The 22,636-nt window shown below is 44.0% G+C and overlaps 1 protein-coding gene across 13 annotated transcripts in view; it reads left to right on the top strand.

The window, feature by feature from the left end:
* The window catches only part of eif4g3a (eukaryotic translation initiation factor 4 gamma, 3a), a 49,341-nt gene that overhangs the window by 13,097 nt on the left and 13,608 nt on the right, over window positions 1-22,636 (top strand). For 2 of the 13 annotated variants that reach the window (XM_076742627.1, XM_076742680.1), the window contains 14 exons: window positions 1,706-1,873; window positions 3,695-3,787; window positions 4,657-4,689; window positions 7,802-7,822; window positions 10,023-10,202; window positions 11,305-11,416; window positions 11,616-11,773; window positions 12,977-13,111; window positions 14,361-14,613; window positions 15,274-16,053; window positions 17,137-17,219; window positions 19,385-19,673; window positions 20,013-20,137; window positions 21,700-21,819. In XM_076742627.1, coding sequence (XP_076598742.1) covers window positions 1,706-1,873; window positions 3,695-3,787; window positions 4,657-4,689; window positions 7,802-7,822; window positions 10,023-10,202; window positions 11,305-11,416; window positions 11,616-11,773; window positions 12,977-13,111; window positions 14,361-14,613; window positions 15,274-16,053; window positions 17,137-17,219; window positions 19,385-19,673; window positions 20,013-20,137; window positions 21,700-21,819 — 2,550 coding nt within the window. The remainder of the gene's footprint in view (window positions 1-1,705; window positions 1,874-3,694; window positions 3,788-4,656; window positions 4,690-7,801; window positions 7,823-10,022; window positions 10,203-11,304; window positions 11,417-11,615; window positions 11,774-12,976; window positions 13,112-14,360; window positions 14,614-15,273; window positions 16,054-17,136; window positions 17,220-19,384; window positions 19,674-20,012; window positions 20,138-21,699; window positions 21,820-22,636) is intronic. The other 11 variants (XM_076742699.1, XM_076742706.1, XM_076742689.1 and 8 more) reach the window with 10 other exon arrangements.

The following is a 22,636-nucleotide window of genomic DNA, read 5'->3' as shown; positions in this document are numbered from 1 at the left end:
CTCTAATAAGCCCAGTGTGCAGTCACCTGGAGGGCACTGATTTGCTGGAGTTGCTTTATAGACTTTTTGCAATACTGATAGTGACAATCCTGCTTTTAAAAACACACAAACCTCTATGTTCGTTGTTGTTCATCTTGTAAATGAGCGTTTACTACAGAAATTAGAAGATAAGAATATTGATTTCCCCTTTTATTGATTTTTCTCACACAAGAATAACTGAGCTTACAAAACAAATACAGTTATGGCACCTGCTGAGACCGCCTTGCTGTTTACATTGTAGTGGTAATTTGTGGGAAAATACTGTCTTGTGTACGTTCGTTATCGTCTTAGCTCTTTTGTTTTTATAATCTCTGCCTTTTCGAGTAATGCAGTATACCTGAAAATCGCCACTGTTATCATTTGACACCACACAGAAGACGTTTACAGTAATGATAACATTTCTGAAATGTGGAGGCACAGCAGGTTGCTGCACATTGCACACGAAAACATTATGTTTCAAGATAGGCTATTGAGCTGTGAGCTTATTTATCCGCTGTAACACAACAGTGCTGGAAACACTGCAGATTTTATGAGATTTTCTAGCTCTGAAAGTTCTTCTAAGGTTGCAACAATGATGACACTGGTGGAAATAAACCGAGCCCATGGCATGAAACAGTTGTTCTGTGCAGTGGATGTGGGGTTGGTGCACTCTTTTTTTTCCCCCCTTCGCCTCATGTACAGCTCCTATACAGCCGCTTGCCTCCCCTCCCCCAACCCATCACTCTGTATGTCCTCAGAATCAGTCACTCGCCTGAAGCAGAGCAGGCTCCTCCCCTGGCAACAGCAGCTAGATTAGTTGCTTTATCCCAGGTCATCTGAGGGAAGTGGGCCAGACAGAGAAGATGGAGAGATGCAGGAGGGATTGGTGCTATAGCTATAGAAGCTGTACAGAACATTCCCTGTAATACCTGGTAGATTTAAAGATAATACAAATTGGATATGTTAGTTTTGAAATGTTAGTTTTGCTTTATCAGCTCTAACGACCAGGTTGCGTAGAGGAAAAAAAAAGGCCCCGGAGAGAAAGCCCAGCTTTCCAAGCTGCCTCAGTGTGTGCCTCCTGCTCTCTTTCTGCAGTATCCTGTCTCATTCCCCGGCGTGTCAGGCCTGCTGCAGCAACAAGCAGCACTTGCAGTGGTGCCAGCCCACAGCTGCAGCAGCTAAGGCCCATCCTGCCACACCACAGGCTAAGAGCCGAGTCAAATCTCATCTTTTTCCCGATACTGCTTACTTGGCTGGTGCCTACCCTGAGCCCTTTGTTGACCCATATTGACGAGGTTTGTTTAGCATGACTCAGTTATATGTATTGTACCAGGTGCACTCTATCTATCACAGATGAGTGGGCTTGTAATATGATTACTTGACCCAGTTTTGCCATATGAGGCCCAGACATCCTTACACTGCACAGCAGACGGCAGAAGAGGCCAGTTTTAGCCAACCCCAGCAGGCTTTAACACCCATGCACAGTGCAGGTCTTCACCTCTGCACACATACAGGGCCTAATCCTGGAGCTTGAGCGCTTAATTTACATTCCTCAGCAGGGGGGAGGACTAATGACTTGTGGAATCCTGCCACTGCTGCTCCCAACATCAGTGTGTCTGTGTGCATCAGCCTGACATGATATCTCACTTTGTGTGCCTGTCTGACCGTACTGTTTTCTGTGATACAGGTACCCAGGCATGCTGGCCCTCCTTACAGTGCTCACGACATCACAAAGGGACACCCTAGCTTGGCGGGCACCCCGCCCGGTCATGCCCACTCCGCGGCGCTCTCTCAGGTATCAGTACCCACAGCTTCCCCATATCGCTACCCTAAGGGCTGGGAGGCAGGCGGTGGGGTGAGTTTGTCACTGTGTCCGCCGTCATCCTCTCTGCATATTCATGTTTGATCTGTGCGTTCGTCTGCTTGCTCTCTGTGACTTGTGGTAGGGCTAGGCGACAGTTCCACACTAGAAATGATCATTTCTCAATCAAAAGTTTGACTTTACGTATCTTTATGAGCAAGATCAAGTTATTTTAATATTTGGAATTGGAACATACCTATTTTGGCATAATGCTGTAAAAATGTAAGTATGTTAATTATCGCCTACCCCTAACCTGTTATTACTTCTCATTTCTTACCTCACCTTTTTACATGTCTTACTTTCCTGTTTGTCCATTTTCTTCGTCACTGCTTTTCTAATCCAGCATTGTGTGCATGGGTGTTTTGTTTTAATGAAATTCAGATGAGTGCATGATTACGACTGATTTAATTAGGGTCTAACAGAACAATCTCTGTGCACTGGTGCCTATAGAAAAACATGTATCTACTGATTATGGTACCTGTGTAATCCTGATAAGGGTCAGGTGGGAGCAAAATGGAGATAAACCTGCTTAGGTTGTTTAGGTCTTATCGCAGAGTAAATGCACATATGGAAAAACGCAAATTGATGTGACCTGTGTGCCTTAAGACTGTGTGAGGAAGCACGTGGAGGAAGTCCACATGAACAATAGGTTTGAACCCAGAACCTTCTTGCTGTGAGGATGTGGCACTAAACACCAGACTACACAGAGGTCCTGGACATCATCAGTTTAACCTTTGTCAAGAATTGCCAGTCATTTTTAGGCTGAGGTTCTTTGGGTAAGAGCTCTGTAAAAAGTCAAAGTGGGAAATGATTAATTAGGATTGGGAATTTGTTAAAAGGGGATGTGGGTGTAAAATCCTGTATGCTACCAGGGTTAAGGGCCGAAGCACAGTGATTAGGTGGGATTTAGGCAAGATTAATTAATTAATTAGGATTTGAGATGGTTGGGCTTAGGAAAGGGTTAAATATACGGTAGAAATCTAACAGGGACTTCCTTGTCCGTCCAGAACTACAGTGAGATCCACACGCACATGATGGAATAGAGCAATGAAAAAATTCTGAGCACCAAAGCACAACGGAAATAAATCCAGGCTGAGCATGATGGGAAGAAAGATTTACTCACGTTACCCTCTGGTTAAGGCAACATTAAATCCTCTGGTTGCACCTTTTTTAGGAGGAAAAATGTGAATAAATGCAGTCAAACAGGCAAAACTATGTAAGAAACTAAGAAATTTCTTAGTCATGAAGACTGATTCAGACGTGTGGCGTCTGTGGCGGCCTTGCTGTTCCCGCTCACATGTGTTGACTCCGTGACTCAGCTTCTCTGAAGTATGCGACTGTGCTTCCGAGGAATCCGGTTGTTCCTCTTTACTGTTAAAGCCTAATGGCCCACAGCCTCACCCCAAAGCAGCTCCACTCTCTCGCCAGCCTCCTGTAGATAGTCTTGTCAGCGAGCTCACAATTAAATTATCACAAGCACACCAGCAGCAGCTTGAAGAAGAGTAAGCAGATCTGCTTAAACCCACCTCTGCCTAGCTCCACTGCACACTAGATGGAGAAAAAAGGAACACAGGATTTGCAGTCCTTGAGGGTACCAATTATCTTTGCGCAGTACATAAACCCCAATCAGAAACATTTTCTCCCAGCAACATCCCAAGTAAGTTCATGTTGTGATGCCTGGTGTATTGTTCAGGTTACTGTTGGTCTGTGAAATGTCTTAATGAAATGATTAGTGAGTGATTCCTGCGGAGTTCCTGGTCTGTATGTAACGAACCCTCTCCTGCTCTGTCTCTTTACTTTTTCCTCTTTCGACAGTCTCCATACAACCCTGGACAAAATGCTGGTTCTGCCCCTTTAGTGTATTCTCCCCAGACACAGCCAATGAATGCACAGCCACAAAGTCGCCCGGTAAGTGTCCCTCCTGGTCTTAGATTTACAGCACGCCAGCCTCCAAGTACCCAAACAGTTTGCACTTTACTGTGAAAGTTTCATTGATGGAAAGATTTGGTGTTAAGAAGCCAAATGGAGCTCTCGAAATGTTCAGTGAGCTCAATCTGCTCACTGACTTACTGACGTAGGTTGTATTTTTTTGATGAGGTCTCCTGATTGTCGCCTTAAAGGGTCCTTATAGGCTTGTTGTAGTCGGTGGTACTGTATGACTGGTGGCATATGGGAGCTTTGTTATTCCCCCTCGCTGTGTTGTTATCTGACTTAGCTTAAAATATCTGCTTGTGTTAAGTCGAGCTGCTCTATCTTATAGTCTGTGCACAGTGTCGCCTCAGGAAAGCCATTTTAAGATAGCTAACACCTTTTGTGCGTAAAAAAGTACAAAAAAAAAATAAAATGAAAAGCCAGATATTATATTTACTTCGGAGCATTCTCTGTATACATACACCTGGTAAGCATTATTCGTTAATCTTCCCTGGCTGCTGCCCAGCCTCCATCAATAGACGAGGCTAACCAGGCGGGTCAGTGTGTACGGTGCTGCCATATAATAAACTGGAAATTATTTTCTACCTTGTCCTGATGCAGTTAACCCAGCGTATCTTTAAGCAGGCTGTTGTTTGCAAATGCACTTTGACCTGGATCTGAGCGCTGCATCACGTGCCGTGTGTCTTTAAAGCTTTGTTGCTCTGTGGTTTTGTACTGTATTTTTTTCAAGCATCTGCCTTCATCGCTCATCTTATCTCTGTGTCTCTCTTATGCTCTTTCTTCTCCCCGCTTTGCCATCACTGCTTCAAATCTCCTTGCTGGACCTCTCCTCCCTCCCCCACCAGTTTGCTACGGGCCCTCGACCAACCCACCATCAGGTAATTTACCCCTGCTGAACGCCCCTCCTGCTCCCTCTCTTGCATCATCATCATCATCAAAGCAGTTTGCTGGTACCTGCTGGCAAAGGGCTGTTTGTGGGGCGTCTGCTGTTCCTTAGAAAAAATCTCAGATTTGAAAGCCTCCAAGTATCTTGGATGCAGTTAAAGAGGTTTTAATTATCATGGGATTTTTTTGAGCGTGCTGCGATTTAATCAAGATCTCCAGCCAGGTGCACAGAGCTGTTTCCTGACGGGTGTGTCCTTGCACTGCTCATGTTTGTTTTTATGGTGAGATTGATCTTAGTTCATTCCAAGAATTGAATTGGTACTTAATAGTCTTTATCAGGTTTAGATGTAATGAAGCTTGTGGGTGTCTGAGCTCTTAAGTGTTTCTGCACAGGATGTATCCTAATGAATGTGACTGTCCCAGCCTTCCTTACACCTTTGTTTATTTCTCTGAGTGATTATTAGTCATTTAACATGATAGATCTTCATTACAGTTAACCAAAGAGGAAATAACTAGTCTGTATTTATGAACTGGAACATTAAAAAGAGTATGCTTATTATAACGTATGCTCTAATGCTAATCAACAGTATGTTTGAAAATAAGGATGGTCTGCATTTAAGGGATGGAACGAGTCACTGACCAGGATATTATGTTGTATGATGTTTGCTTATCAAACAGGATGTAAACGGTCTCCTGAGGGGCTGACCCCAACTTGTCATTTAATGATAAACGTTATTTTTTTCCCTTGATTTTAAGGCCTTAGCATTGTTGACCTAAGTGTAGTAGAGACATTATGTGCAATCAGACTGTTGTTCAGGGATATTTTATTGTTTTGCAGATTGCTTTATGTCACAAAAACAGAAATAGGGACATAGTTATTTCCATGTGTGCGTAGCTTAATCTGTCAGACGTTTTGCAGTGACAACACCCTCTTGAGACCGTGGTCTCATTTGTTTCCAGTAATTACACCAAGGTACGACTAATTAAATTGGCTGTTTTATTGTTTCTTGGGTGGAAAATTTGTGGTCTAGACTTCCTCACAAGCACATCGACAAGCCAGATTCAATGGAGACACAAATGGCTCTAAGAATTAGTTTAATGATTGTTTCACATTGCTTTTTTAAAATGTATATAATAAAGCGTATATAAAACATACATCATCACTGATTTTGAGGATAAAAAACGACAAAGTGATAAATGATAGTAGCCAGCGGTCAGGTAGGCTGTAGTGAAGGAAAGAGCCGGGAACAAGTGTGGAGCGGCCGCAGTGTGTTTATGTTCATGGCTGATTCTTGTGTAGATTACACTCTGGATCTTGTTAGGCAGTTGACACCAATGTCACTAGATTATGAAGGGCATGTTAATGTGTTCATGTCTGGCAGGGCAGTATTTACGTTGTTCGTGTATTACTTTGTGGATGCTAAAAGTCTTAGATGTGCCTGAGTGCTGACATTCAGTCCATGTGACTTCCTGTTATGTCTGTGTTTGTTGATTCACGCTGTAATGATTCGTGCAGCTACCCACTTTTAAGGCTGATGTGTGATTCACACCCGAGGACCCCGAGATATGTCCTCTGTAACTTGTTGTCTAACATCCTCACCTTCTGGATGCTTCTGTGTCAACATATTTTTAACAGACTATTAATAGTATGGTGTCAAAGTGTGTCGGGTGTGTTTGCAGACATTAGTGTGTACACACACACACACACACACACACACACACACAGTGTGTGTGTGTGCAAGTGCATGCTCTGGCTGACACAAACTGGCGCTGGGATCTCTTGTGCCACCACGGAAGTGGAGTTGGAAAGCAGACGAAGCCGAACAGTAGCCTTTTATACCAATGGAGAAAACAGCCATTGTCCCCCTGAAACACACTCAATGCACAGTAAAGGGTACATAGAGATGAGAAAATTAATTCATTTGGCCAAAACATAAGTCAGTCCCCAAACAAGGATCATCATTATTTTGGGTTTTTTTTCCTCCACTTATCGGTGTAACTGACTTCTTTGGATGTCAAACACAGCTTTTGTGTGTGTGTGTGTGTGTGTGTGTGTGTGTGTGTGTGTGTGTGTGTGTGTGTGAGAACTAAAAGGTCAAGACCAGTGGGAATTACAGTTACCACTAAAACAAACAACTATTGTTGTTTCCTCCAGAGAGCTGTTCAGAGTGTGAATAACTCCATTAATCTGAGTTTTAGCCATGAGTGTGTCCTCTCTGATGCTTCAAACGGCAGAAATGTCACACAGTCGTAGGAAACTTCATGCGTAGCGCAGGCTTTCATCAGCATTTCCACCTTAACGTGCGGCATACGGGGCATGATGTGGAAATAATTTCAGATAAGTAGAACAGAGTTACTTTGTGGTCAGTATTTCACTTTATTTACACTGACTGCACCATGATGCTCAAGAAAAGATGGGAAAGATAAAGTTCAAATGAGTTGAAATGGTTCAAGTCAGGATAAGTATCAGCCTGAATTCACTGTGTCTCTAAATTCTTTCTCTGCTGTTCAGTGAAAACATAAGCCCGCATCCCTCAAAGAAACAAAAGGTTTTCACCAAAAACAGCCATTTATTCCATCCGTATGAGCCAGGTGGATTACCAGGCCAGTGAAGTGACACCTATGAGCTCCAGAAGAGAGAAGCTCCCAGCATCGTCTCTGTGGCTAAGTCATTGTCGCAGGTGACAGCCAGGTCCCACTGGGGCTGGAAAGTGCCAAATTGGCAAAGCAGGAGGTAGACTGGCACGCAGGCTCAGGCTGCACAGCTTGAGGAAGGAAATACCTCTTGAAGTAAAAGCGTGTGTTTGGGTGAGAGAGGCCCGTGTGCATGTGGATGTCTGCGCCACAAGTCAGATTCTGATGTGACATTTTGACTCTTAACTTTTAAGCTCCCCCCCCCCCCTCCAGTCAGTCATAAACGAGCTCCTCTCTGTTGTCTGAGTTATTTTAGCCAATCAAAGTGGCTCAGGAAAAGAAATAATGAGGTAGCTTCCTGTTTTGGTGTGTGTGGGTGAATGTTGCCTGCTTGTTTTTGTGTTGAGGCTTCAGTTTCACCAGTACAGTCTCCCATTGGCTTTTCTCTCTTTCCTGCTTTCAATATTCAAGGGAGGATTCAGGCCCATTCAGGTAACATTTACCTCTGTGTCAAAAGTCTCTGCAGACGTGCATGGCATGATGAGGATCACCATTAAATGATCCCATCCCCCTGAGTTTTTACCCTGCACCCCCCCCCCCCACATCTTCACTCCAGTGTGTGCTCTGCAGAGAGGTCTTTTGTCATCATTTTATCCCCGTGTCCCGTCTTCTTATCGTGTAGAGGATCATATATTGGAATTTTCAGTTCATACGTTTGTCATTTTTGTCATACAAACATCATTCTCATTTTTAATTGACTTGCACAGTTTAATGAACAGCATGTGGAATGAAAGATACTGTATGTTTCTCCCTAAAATGAATGTTTTTATAGTTCTTTTCATGTCCATGTGATAAGAAAGTGTCTGTCACCTGTTGGAAATATGCAGTGTTTGATATTCTTTTGGAGATGTCCACTGGATGTTTGCCTGGTTTCAGTGTTGTTGGGGAGCACACTTATTGTTTCACTGATTAAGTTACAGAGCACTTTTTTCTTTTTGTTGACAGTGTTGAAAAGTTGTTTTGTCTGTTTGTCTCATATTTCTTGCTTTGCCAGCAGTTTAAGTCTGCCTTTGGGCAGCTGGTAATGCACAGTTTCCTCGCTGTTTCCCAGATTTCCACAGGCCTACTTACAATACAGCCATTGAATCTGATTTATTATGTTAAAGGTGATTTCCCTCCTGGGTATTTTTAGACGCTTTTACAGCATTGTTTATTCTGCTCTCCTTCACTGGAGCACACTGTGAGTGAGGTTGGGTATTCCCAGCTTGAGTCCTAGTTGTTTGCAAGTCGGTCACAGCTGTTGGTAGTGGTCTTTCTTCAGCCCCGTCCAAACACAAAGCTTGTCCAATATTAAACTTTTAACTGATGGTGACACGTGCTGTATAGAAGTCACTGTAGCTGCAGTCACCACGAGTATAATTTCTAAGTTTTTTTTGTGCTTTGTGATATACGAGAAAAGGCCATATTGCTGCCTGATGAAGAGAGCCATGCCGTGCGTCACACATTCAGTACAGCTGCAAGGTCGGCCAAGCTGCTCGGGCACAAAACGAGGTTTTCGAAGGCATTCGGCAGTCCAAGAGTTTTTATTTTTTACAGCTGTGGAGTCTGGTGCAGCTTTTTCACAGTGCACAGACTGGCCAAAATAAGAAAAATAAAGAGCTTAAAAATAGGAAAATGTGAAAAACAAGAATTAATGAAATTTACACTTTGGCTAATCCCTTTTAAGTTGCCTGTAGGAAACAGTTATCAGGCCTGTCTCTGCCAGTACGGGCTGATCTGAAAGAGATGTACAAACCCAATGACCCCCAGGCAAAAACACTACGTTAAACTGCCAGTGTGTGTGCAGATGTGGGGTATGCCTGTGAAAAAACCTTAAATTTTGACTGACACATTAGTTTAAATGGCTCCATCACAGTGTTACGTTGATGAATGGAACTTGAATTGGATGATTAATCTCAAAACAAACAAAAGCTAAATGAAAGTGTAGAGAGATGTGCTTCATTTTACATCTTTTAAATATTCTAGTCAAGATACCACAAAGGTTCTGTAGTCAGACTCCAGTCGTTTGTATATGGACCTGTGGATGTCTGGAAGAGCTGAGACACTCACTGATTACGGTCATGTGCCATGGCTTTCTTTTACTAAATGTCATCTCAACATGAATGGATGAATCAGGCCGTTAAAGCTTTTGGTTTTAGTTGATTAGATGATTGTAGGAGGAAATATGTTGGACCATATTGTATAAAGAGATGGCGGTGCTCCCTGCTGTGTAGATGCTGTTCATCTGAATTATAAGACAGCTCACCAGTTACAATGTGAATTCCAAATCTTTCAGATATCCAGTAAATCAATTCATGGAGGAGAGTATGGGTTGATAATAGAGCCATTTGACAGAAGTATAAAACTGTGTGTCTGCCTGTAAATCATTCTGTCTTCCATCCCTCAGAGTGGTTTTAATGTAATGGTCTGCATGGTCTGCAGCACTGACGAGAGTTCAGGCGTTTTCTTCAGCTGCTGATTAAAACCAGGGCTGTCTCCCAGTCACAAATGTGTAGGCCAAATGGTGAACACATCTGAGGAGCTGCGCTGTGTTCGTATTTTAGATAAAGCATGGAAACATTGTGAAATGAGACTGCTGCCTCTGGGATAGCACTGAATGTCTTTTGTTGTTTCTCTCACATGTTGCTTTCAGTTTTTCCAGAGGACTCAGATGCAGACTGCGAGGCCCACCATCCCTACAAACACACCCTCCATACGGCCGGGCTCACAGACTCCCACAGCGGCTGTCTACCCCGCTAACCAACCAATCATGATGACCATGACGCCCATGCCTTTCCCTTCCCCACAGGCTGCACAGTACTACATCCCACAGGTGACATGCACACGCTGAACCGGCTCTTAAAATTATCTTTGAAGTTGTGTGTCTGCACCTCAGTCCCAGTTAGAGTTTTTCTCAAAACATTTCATTTTAATTCATTATAATGAAGACAGATTATGAACATCAGACTTTTTGTAATTTGGTTGAAATTAAGCAGCCATATTTGAATTTCACATTTGCTTCAGCAGTTGTGGCATTCTTCTTGTAGTGAGTGAATACTGTGAAAATGTCTTCTGGCTGCAGCTGCTACTGGTTAGACTGAACAGTCGCCAGTTACCTTAGGTTAGCATAAAGGCTGGAAACAGGAGGAAACAGCTAGCCTCCAGAAAGGTACTGCCCCTAGCCAAGAAACAGTCCAGACCACAACCCCTCATAAAACTGAATGTGACGTGTTTACACTCCAGTTTTTGTGTGAATTAAACAAACAATATAATGTTAATTAGTGAGCTTTAAAGGTGCTTGTCGACACATTTTACCTTTGGACAGAGCCAGACTGGCTGTTTCCACCTGTTTCCAGTCTTTGTGCTAATCTGAGTTTACTGTCTGCTGCCTGTAGCCTGATATTTACCAGACAGGTGTGAGAGGGCTATCAAGCTTATTATCTAACTCGGAGCAAGAAAACAAATTTGTGAATTTCCCAAAATGTTGAACTCTTCCTTTAACATAGCAGAGGCAGTTATATAAAAGCATTTCTCCACGCTTACTTCATCACGAGGAACGTAGATTCTAAACATTAGCACTACCCTTTATTGTAGGTGGAAATTAAACAAAAATATTTTAATTTCACATTTGCTACTGGAGAGCCCCTGCAATTATTTTGTTTTTGTGCTGTATGACTACAGAGAAACACACTGTGGTTGCAGCTGGTGCTGGTTAGATTTGACCGATTTAAAAAATGCAGTTCACAACGCTGGTCCAGGCAGAATTTAATAGATCCAAAATCTCACAGTAAAATCCTCAAATAAAATGCAAATGTTGTGAAAGTAACACCACTGATTGCAAAAGTGTGCAGTTTTAATGATTTTCTTTCACAGCATCCGCCTCGCCCTCAGCGATGATGTGCTCATCCGTCTCTCTCTGTCCTCTTTCCTTGCAGTATCGCCACAGTACGCCCTACGTGGGTCCTCCTCAGCAGTATTCTGTTCAGCCTCCAGGATCTGGCACCTTCTATCCTGGGCCAGGGCCAGGGGAGTACCCTGCCCCATATCGTGAGTCATTAATCCAACACAGACGTACATCGAGTTCTGTTCCCGCACCCAGATCACATTTAAGATCTGAATTCATCGTACAGTCGCACAAACACACACGCAGCCCATCAGCCTTTTGTTTCCCTGAAGCAGGAGATGCATCAGCGTTCTGCTAACATGTGTTTTCTTCTCTTCTTTCTTTTTTTGCACACTCCCTCAGATCCCCTCAGGTACCCACCTGTCTCACCCTCTGTTCCTGCCCCCGTTCCCACAGCCGGTCCACCCTACTACCCAGGACAGACTGTGTACCCCCCCTCACCCCCCATCATAGTGCCTACACCACAGCAACCTCCACCAGCCAAGCGTGAGAAGAAAACAGTGAGTATCTTAGTAGTTCCTTTGTGTGTTTCTCCAGAGGCAGCGTCTGACAGAAGATGCTAAAATGCTTTTTCTCGCAGAGTTTTGCTTGTGTTTTACACCCTGAACCTCCGCTAATAGTGTTGCTGTTTTTTTGCTTTCTTTTCTTTAATGGAAGCTTGAAAGAAATTGTAAAGCACTTCAAGGACTTCTCATCCGTATTGGCTTGAAAATTGAGCTTTGCAGTTCAGTCATGACCTTGGAAACAGCAGCTGACCAAACACTCTCGCCTCAAAGCCTTTTTAGTAGCCGTTCTGGAGCTTTTGATCATATCAGTCAGCATAATCTTCATCAGGAGATGGAGCTCGCTCCGCTGTTCTGGTTTCTCTTTGTGTCGAGAGAAACAATTGATTTTCCCTCGCTGAGAATGTTTCATGTTTTGCGGAAAATGTGGAATTATTTTACAAATTGAATAGAAAGGTGACAATTTCATCCAGCTCTTCATCTCTCTCCTGCACAAATGTGTAATTACTGTAATCTTCACATTCCCATGTGTGTATGTATGAATGTATGTATGTAGAAAAACAGAGGGAGGATTAAACATCTCACTTTGACTTCACATGCAAATTTCAAAAGAACTGCATGACATTTTGTTTGTGCTTCACAAAACCGACAATGCCTGTGAGCGTATCTGCAGGTATTCAGCTTTGTGTTTACTTCGAAACACACAATGGAGAAATTATGTTCTGCTGTCTCTATTATCTCTGCTGGAGTACTTGACGACATTTAAGTGTCAGCGACCTGTTTTCTTACCCTTAGCATGAATGTTTAAAGTGGCATTCCACTCCAGACTGAATTGAATGTAATGTGAGTGCACTGACTCTGCACTAGTGTAACTCTTTTAGAAATTAAGCGAAAATGAGTTGCCTGAAACCGGCTACAAGACATGACTGAGGGTCTGATTACTGTGTGCATGTTCTGTTAGCCTCACACTAACACTTCATTACATCTTACTTATGATAACACACTCATATTTCCTTCATTTGGAGTATGATGCTCATGTCAGGACACACTTCAGTGATGCAAAAGCTGTTTTATTCCTAATTTAGACCCACTTCCTGTTGGTGTGTAATGCTTCTGATGAACATTTGGTGGAAAATATGGCCGAGGCAGGGTCGCTCTAAGACTTGGGCGCTTTAGTGAGGTCTGTTTTTTGTGCCATTGTCCTCCCAGATCCGTATCCGTGACCCCAATCAGGGTGGCAGGGATATCACAGAGGAGATCATGGCAGGGGGTTCAGGGAGCAGGAATTCAACGCCTCCTGTCGGTCGCCCCTCCTCTACTCCTACACCCCCACAGGTATGGCTCTCTTGACACCCCCACTCACCTGCAGTAGTTACAGTTGATCTAGCATTAAGAGCGGCTGATTAGACTGGAGCTTTAGCTGAGGAGAGGACAGGCGTCTCATGTTGCTTGGGAGCGCTGCACTCTAATCCTTTCTGCTCTCCACCATGTCTGTAACAGACACTACACGGCCTCCGTCTCTTTGGTAATTTACTCGGCCATCTTGCCCTTTCATAAGAAATTCTTGGTGGCTTTCTGGCTACAACATGCCCGTCGGTTATTGCTCAGGACTCGCATTAAAGAACTAATTACAGCATCTAAAAAGCACCTATGTTCAGTAGTTTTAGAAAATGTGGTTGAGTGATTACTGCATGTTCTCCCGCTGCACAAGGAGTCATGGTGTTGTTGTACATCCCTGCAGCTGTTTATGTCCAAAGGCTTTCAGATTAATATATTTAGGTTTTATGACTTGTTAAAACCACTTTTCACATAATTTTGGCATAATAGTCGATCTTGTTCTGTTTTAATCTTACACCTGCTTCCTTCCTATCACTGTTTCTATTCACTCACTCTTTTACAGTAGATTGCATATGTACCTTGTGTTTTCTCCTCCTCCTTCTACAGAATCCACTCAGACCCTCTTGTCTACCCATTCTGTCCTTACGAAGAAAAATAGTATTTTAGTGCGTGTGCATTGCCTAGATGCACACAATGCGAGGTTGCAGCTCTGAGCTCCACTGTTCCTGGCATTTCAGCTCCTAATCAGATGGATAGAATGGGAAGCAGCAGGGCTCTGGGTCATGATATTGAAGCTGAAAACAATTGTGCAAACGCCATTGGCACATATAAAAAAAAAAAAGAAAAAGAAACATTCCCAGCCCAAATAAGACAGCTTTCCTGGATTCTGAAGAAGGAAAACGTGACTTCTTTCTCCCTGTGTCCTTCTGTGGATGTTAACAGTGTCTTTCCTCTCTTTCTCTGTCTCTTTGTGCCCCCTTTGTTTTTCTTTCTTTCTGTATCTACCCCCTTTTCCTCTGTCCTTCTGTGTGCATTGTTCTGAGCCCTTCCCCTCCTTCTGCCATTCCTCCCACATTGATCTTCATTCTCTCGTCCTCCATCGCTGTCTTCTTAATCTAACCATACCCCATTGGACTCCTTATTTCTGCTTAATCCTGCATTTGGGCTTGTTTATTTTTATTTACTTGTTTGTGTGCGTGCTTGCCTGCATCTTTGTGCCCGTCTCTCTGGTTTTCTGTGTTGCTAGTTTTTATGGCCGCACCCTCATTATCCTCACATTTTCTACCTCAAATCGCAGCAGCTGAGCAGCAGCCAGACTCCAGAGCAGCAGCAGCCGCCGCCGCCACAGCAGCAGCAGCAGCCGCCGCCGCCGCAGCAGCAGTTGCAGCCTCCTCAGCCACAGCAAGCCCATCCTGGAGGCTACACATTGGAGCCACCACAGCCCCAACAGCCACAGCAGCCACTGACAACTGGGGCTTCAGACACCAAACCAGGGCCAGGTCTGCAGCAGCAATGCCTCTCTTTCTTTAACATACATCCTCAACCCCTAACAAGTAGGGATCCCACACTTACTGTAACAGTCTAGACAGTTTTAACCATTTTCTTATGAACTTCAAATTGTGAAAACAACATCAGACAGTCAAGAAAATTACACTTAATACTGGTGTGTTTTACTGCTGTCATTCCCCTCATGTGGAGCAGCAAGTCCAGTAACTCCACTGAGAAAAGTGATTTTCAAACACTTCATGTATCACTTTCTTTTCCCAGAACAGGAAGCACACTGAATGCTTTCACTTTCATTTCACTCGCAAATCAGAGTGCAGTGTCAGCAGCTGCTTTTCCATAATCAGCTGGAACATTTTAACCAGCAATACTTTGCATACTTTTTGGAGCCATTTATGTAAAAGTTTTATTACTAAGCTTCAGACTGCAGCTTTAAAATACTAAACTGCTTGCAAATGCTGGAACATTTTGTCTGTCTTGGCCTATTGAGCCTGTGATTGTCCTCATCATGAACTTATACTTACATCATGACCTGTTTTCTTTTCTTTTGAATCTGTCTGTTCATCCAGACATCTATACACACAGTTAAATATATGATGAAAATATTACCTTTGATGGTTGAATTGTGTGTTTATCTCAACTCTTCATCCTTCTAGATGATACGCCAAAACTGGAGCCGGTTGTCCAGAAGTCTTCCTCGCCTGGGCTTGTGCAGCCTGAAGCCCCTGTGGAGAGACTTGAGGCCAATGCTCCTGTAACTGAGCCCTGTTCTACCGTTGAACCAGAGCTTCCCTTCCCTGCCTCGATGACCGGCCCCGCCACTCTCCCGCTTTCAGTGGCCAACAAAAGTGAACGTCCCTCAGCCAGGGAGTCCACTGCTTCAGCCTCTTCTCCCTCCCCCTCGGTTGGGGAGCACAAACCCCCTTTGGCGCCACCTCAGACCCCAAACACAGACAAGCCTCTTTCAGACACCCCGCGACCCCTGGCTGCCTCGCCAGCGCCGGCTCCCAAGGCTTTGAACGGTCTTGCAGACTCCGGGACCGAGCTGGACACCCCGGCCCATGAGCCCTCTCTTCTGTCCCCAGCTGCACTCCAGTCCCAGGCCTCTGCTCCTGCTTACAGAGAGCCCTCCTCCTCTGAAACTCTGCCCTCTGACGTGAGGCCAGAGGTGCCCATTGCTGCTGCGCTCGCCCCGATGGCACCTGTGGCCGTGGTGCCAGTCACCCTGACCTCAAGCCCTGCTCCAGCTTTGCCGGTTACACTCCCCCCAGGCCTTCCGCCTCTAGTGCAGGCCACGACAGAGACCGACGAGCCGAGCAAGTCCTTAGACAGTAAAGACCTCGTCCCCAGATTAGGGACGGAGGCACATGGAGGCATTGCTGACAGCAAAACAGAGTCCCAGCAACAAGCACTCACCAGGAAGAGTCCCACTACAGGTACTGTATCAGATAATGTTTCTGTTACAAAAGTGTTTTGTTTTTTCCCAAAAAGAAACAGTTTTAATTTTTTTTCTTAAAACTCCAGCCTAAAGAGGCAGTTTTATGAATACACTACTTTTTTAATGGTGTTATGCCTAAATAGCACAATGAAGTGGCTCTGTCATGCACTGGGGGTTTTTATGAATGCACATATACCACACAATGCAGATAATCTCTCATCAGGCACCATGCTGACAGTAGCTTCCATAAGAAGTCAAGTCTCAACATGGTCAGAGTTAACATCCTCTCAGAAATCCTGAAAAGGAAACTCAGAAGGTAGTTGGGGAGGACAGTTGAAACAGGACAAAAAGGGATTTATCAGCTGTGACAAGAAGCATGTTTTATTAATGTGGTTGTTCTCCTTCCTTTAAATGTCAGATTCAGCAAACCATTTTTAGATAATGTGGTTTATGTTTGATCTCTCTGTGGAAGGAGAGAGCGCGCGCGCGCACACACACACACACACACACACACACCTTTCATGTTTGTGTTGTCACAGTCAAAGAAATGTCACTTCTTCTTTAGTTTATCATGTTCTTGGTCCCTATGAATAAAAGCAAGATGTGTTTATGATGAATGAGTGCGCGCTGTTACTGGATTTGAAGGAGCTTCAAGCAGGAAGAGCATAGTGAGCAGTGTCTTCCATACCGGCTGCGTGTCATTGAGATCATGGTTCATTGTTGTGGCGTAACCTTTTCCCATGTATCCCTCTTCTTCTGCTCTGTCAAACAGTATGTGCAGACAATGTGTGTTTTAGAGATGAGTGAGGTTTAGAATACTATGTCTACTACTTACACATCATAGTTAAGTCCGTTCAAGTGACTTTAAAGCGTTTTATGTCATTTTCTGGCTTTCATTATCTCAGCAACCGTAGCCATCTGCTACTTATCGTTGGTTTAAACATTTTGAAGTATTTGCCAGACAAAAAGATGATTTTATTGCGTTTTAAACCCAGATTTCACTTTTAAATCCATTGTGGTTGTGTTGTTTGCCTACTGGCTGCGGCTGATTGCGTTTTCCTGCATTTGTGTTTCCCTGCAGTTAATCAGACTGCTTCTGCTATACCAAAGACCTGGAGGAAACCAAATGAAGGTGCTGGAGAAGCACCTCAAAAGGAGGATGAGGTAAGAAAAGAGGCCTGAGAGGAAACAAGACTGAACCAGCCGTAGCGATTATTCAGTCCTACATCACATTTAAACGAATTCAAGTTTTAGATGATTTCGACTTTGAATGTTACGTGTAGGTAAAAGAAATGTTTAGTCTGTTGATAATTATCCTGTGAATAACAATATTTACCAGCAAGACGTTTTAAAATGCCTATGAAGTATCAAAGGATTGGGACAGAGAGGGTGAGCGAGAAGAGGAAAAGGCACAAAGTGGGCAATAGTTCAAGTGGAAAATGTTTCCACATGTGTGGTGGAGGAAGTCGACGTAAATGACTTTGGGGTGTTGTTATCATCCGAGAACGACAGCGAGCAGTTATCTATCATCTTCATCGCTCACCCAGCCCTCTGTATGTAAAGTCAGCTCTGTGGCGCTCTCATTTCCTCTGCTTTATTGTTTTGTTCTGGGCTCGTAGCTGCGGGAGAATTTTCACACCACCAAATGCCAGTGGTACAAACTTATATAAATGGCTTCTTTCAGGCTACAGTGAACAAGCATATTTCACACAAAACCTTTTAAAGTTCCTCTCCCAGCATTGATTAAACCCCTAAAAACTCTCCTCTGTTCATCAAAATTATTTATTTAGAAGTTTCATCCATGACAAATATTCCTTCATGCCTTTCAGATGTAACTCTACACCTTTGCCTTCATTTATTATGTGTGCATCCAACAAGTCGTGCCTGTCTCCACCCGTCTCTGCTGGAGCTCCAGCGCACCTCCTCACCAAACACACAAACCTCTGCTCGGTTTCTGTTTTGCTAGCTAGCGTACGCTACACAACAACAGGTGGTAAAAGAGAAGTCATTCGGCCATACATGTTCAAACCGGAAGCCAATTTTGAAGAAGAACAACCCCAAACTCATGTGTTTTCTGTTAGAGATCGTAAAGAATATAGTCGTCATCTAACTGAGCAGCTTAGAAATGTTGTCAGCATTTGACATGAGTCATCATGGAACTTGGCAGGCTAAAATTGGTTAACATTATCTAGCGCACTACAGATTTGTTTGGACACAGTGAACAGATAAAACACAAGATAGATAAACTAACCAGCATGTTGGCTCGTACTGGCCCTGTCCCCAGGATAAATGGATGGAACAGCGTCGGCTGCAGTACAAGTTTTGTGGCAGAACCCATCTGTTTTTGTGGAAAAATTTCAAAACAGTGCTCTGGAGAAAGGTTACTGCAGGCTACAGTGTGGCTCTCGACTGTCAGATCTTTTGGTGAAACGTGAAGGCTCAACATGTGTCATTTTCCAACTTTGTAACCGAAAACAGAACACGATGCCGTCGCTCTGAGAATAGTTCAGCTTATCCTTCAGAATACCAACACGTAGAGTAGCGACATGTTTTTTTGTGGTATGTCGCTCATGAAACCAAGATTATTGGTCAACTGCAGTTCGAAGGTAGAAATGCTCAGTCATGATTATTTCACTCATGACATGTCCTGTAGTATAAAAAAAACAAAAAACCACCATATAGACGCATTGACAAGGTTAAAAACTTGATTAAACATCACTTGCAGGTGCGTCCTCGCTAAGATAGCACATAGAGCTGATAACATTAAACACAAATAACAAAACATAACAATAGTTGAAATGCAGAGATGATATTGCACAATATTTTAATTACAATATTGATGGTTTATAGAAAATCATACCAGAACTGGTTTCTCTGTGCAGTGCCACCAGTAGCACGGTACACTATGACAAGTTCCTATTTTCCTCTTTTCTGTCTTTTGTTTGGATCCGACCCATCTTCCTGCTCTGGATTTCATAATCTCTCCTTCTTCCCCGTGTCCCCTGCCTTCACTCTGTTTACATTCATTCATCCCTCATTTTCCTCTCCTGCAGTGTACCGTTCCTGATGCGTTCAGCCTGTCTGCAGCTGACCTCCTTCCAGCTCTGTAGCTGATAATTATAGACAGTGTTAATGTGAAGAAATGGTGATGCTACTAGTTTGTCAATGTGTTGTCACGGTCAAATTATTTTTTTTGTACTTCAAATCTCCCACAAGACACTCCGAGAGGGCCGCATTACCGCATCTGTTTATTATCTCGCCAAATGATAATAAAGCAGCGCGTCATGCTTACTGCTCTGATCTGAAAGCTGAATCTCGCCTCCACACAGGACGAGCCCAGGCCAGCGAATCAGCCTGCCGGAGACCAGGCCCAGCAGTCGGCTCCTCTGAGCAGCAGCCCGGTACCCCTACCGCCAGTCTTCACCTCCAGCCCCGCCCCAGCTCCCGCCTGCAGCCCCGAGGCTGACGGAAAAGCCGCCGCCCCAGAGGAGAACGGTGAGGCCGAGATGGAGCCCATGAGGAACGGGGCGGGCCACACTTCAGAGACGGAGAGCAGCGACAGCGGAGCCACCCACGGAGACAAGGAGAACTCCACAGGGGCTCCGCAGGACATGGAAGGTTAGAAAGGGCCCCGATCTTTGGACAGATGTTTAGCACTACTTTTGACAACATCTTAAAGTAAAAATACAGCAGTTTTAACAGTAGAATAGGTCTGCAATGATGTGTGTGTTGACATTCAGATTTTGAGCGTTAACTGTCAGTTTATGTATTTATTCAGTTTATTTCTGAGTGCAAATGAATAAACGTGACTGTAGATATGCCAGAATTAACCAAGAGGCTACTTTTCACCTGTAGTCTGTCCCTAAGAATTCACTTAGTGCCGCTTTTGTCTTTGTTTCATTATATATCCGCTCTTCTTCTCTGTCCTGTCCTCTCAAACACTGCTTGGTGGTCCAGACCTGGCTGAGTCCAGTGGGAAGCGTCAGTATGACAGAGACTTCCTGTTGAGCTTCCAGTTCATGCCCGCCTGCATACAGAAGCCCGAGGGGCTCCCGCCCATCAGTGATGTGGTGCTGGACAAGGTGAGTAAGCCAGTTGTTGCAGATATCCTTAAACCAAGGTGAATTATTGGCTGAAGCTTATCTGTGCTGCCCTGTTTCCTTGGCAGATAACCACCAGCCTCAAGAGGGCCTTCTCTAAATGTCGCTTTTAAAATGGAAAATGGCTGGAAAGTTTTCTGTCTCCATTAAGGCCACGGTGTCAGTCGACAGAAAATTAACTTTTCATTATCAATTAATCTTTTAAGTCAGTTAGAACCAAAGATTCCAAACATTCTGTGGTTTCAGCTTGTCAAATGTAAAGACTTGCTGCTTTTTCCTCTTTATATCCTTGTGAATCCAATGTCAATGAGCTTTACACTGTTATTTGGACAAAACAAGCAAATATGAAAATCTCACCTCACACTCTGGGATATTGTGATGATGTTATTCAGCATTTTCTGAGGTTTTAGAAGAAGCTACAACCTGATTCCAAAAAAATAAAATCTCCTTTAGACAATCATGTGTTCACAAAGTGGTGAACCTCGCTCCATCCTCCCTTTCATACCCAATCATGATCCTCTCACCTGTTACCAGTGAACCTGTTTACCTGTGGAATGTTCCAAACAGGTGTTTTTGGAGCGTTCCACATCTTTCCCAGTCTTTTGTTGCTCCTGTCCCAACTCATTTGAAACATGCTGTTGTCATCAAATTCAAAAAATAAGCACATATTTACAAAAATCGTCGGGTGGTCTTAAATGATTATTATATATTCTAAATGATTCAAATCAATAATGAAAACGGTCACCAGCTGAAGCCCCAGTTTTGCGTAGACCTCCTCATTAAACGGGCTTTTTCATCATTAGCTCACAGCAACAGGCAGCATTTCAGCCACTGCCTGCTGGATTGTTTGCACTGGATCAAAGATACACCACAGAGAGTTTGGTTCATTCCTCTGATCCACACATACGTATGGGTGGAGCATATGGCCCACCGAAATGCTGTTTTGATTAAAATCACATTGCTATTATGTCACACTTGGCAGTGTTAAGAGTACATGCCCCTCCCCCACCTCTCCAAAAAGAACAACCAGACCGGCGAGCGGTTGCTTTTACAATCCCATAGTCTCATTTTCTCAGAGGGAGAAAGCGAAATCTCTCTGGAAAAGAGTCGAGAGGAAGTCAAGGACAGCTGAAAGACAAAGAGCTGGATTTGTTCTTCACTCCTCCCCCACAACTATCTCGCTCTCTCCTGCGTTCCTTTCTTCCTTCCTTCCCTTCCACATCTGGTTCTGACTTCTCTTCACTGAATGGCCCGCTGAGCCCGCTGAGCATAATTTATCACCAGGAGAGTAAAAATACATAAACCAAACTCTGGTAACGTTGTATGACTGTCATTTACAACAGGTCACCTTTAAGGGACCACTGGGTTAGAAATGCACAAACACACTCACACACACACCCAGCAGGCTGACTCCTCTCCTACTGTTGCCACTATTATTAGGGGATCACTGCTCCCCCTGCTGTTCAGCTCATTGTGTGTGTGTGTGTGTGTGTGTGTGCATGCGTGCATGTGATGATGTACTGTGTATGTTATGTGTCGCACAGATGAACCAAAACAAGTTGCCATCTCGAGTGGTGGATTCCAGGGCCATTTCCAGGGGACCTGATTTCACACCTGCCTTTGCAGATTTTGGCAGGCAGATGACCGGAGGGCGAGGCGCTGCGGTGAGTCACACATGTACACACACGCACACTCAAGCTGCCTCGATCATTCATAAAGTCGCTCACACACACACACACACAGTCCTCCAGTTCCCACTTTCCGTTTCCTCTCAACACACAATTTGTCCTCATTTTTAATAGATAACTTGCTGCTTTTCAGTCGGAGGAAAATGAAATAGACACCACACATCTGTCAAACTTTTCCATTATAATCGGGGGATAACAGGATACATTTTGAGGTACTTGGTTCCAGTTGGTTTCAGCTGATGTCTATAAATGTTCAGTGGCTGATTTAACGCAGGAAATCTCTGATATGCCACTCAAAAGTACAATGCAGCACCGTTTTACCGCTGTCAGATTTGTCTGAGTAGAATTAACCAACTCGAGTGCTGCAACACATTACAGTGCAGCTGCTCCTCTGGACAGAGCCGGCTCAGTGTGGTGGCTCCGCTCACATAGAGCCGATTCTGTATTTTACAAGGTGATGTGCAGAGTCTCCTGGCGGACAATTACAGTCTACTCATGGCACTTAAAATCACAGGGAACTGTCAGCTAACTGATAATACGGTGGCTTTGCTTTTGATTAACTGTTGTTTTTCATTGCAGATCGACACTTAAAGCTGAAATAGACGACACGTTATTGTGACCTGTTAATAGATCGTATGGTTGCAGCTCGCAGTCACCGTTGGGGTGTACTGTGAAGCCAGTTGGACATAGCCGGGCTTTTTTTGTGTGAGCTGGCTCTACAAAATCATGACTGCTGTTATCAACTGTCTTCCCCATAAATTTCAAAAATCATTTGACTCTTCTTCCACATGAA

Source organism: Chaetodon auriga, chromosome 2, assembly GCF_051107435.1.
Source record: "Chaetodon auriga isolate fChaAug3 chromosome 2, fChaAug3.hap1, whole genome shotgun sequence".
Taxonomy (NCBI): Eukaryota; Metazoa; Chordata; class Actinopteri; order Chaetodontiformes; family Chaetodontidae; genus Chaetodon; species Chaetodon auriga.
Note: the sequence above shows the minus strand (reverse complement) of the source record. Positions and strands in the feature narration are given on the sequence as shown.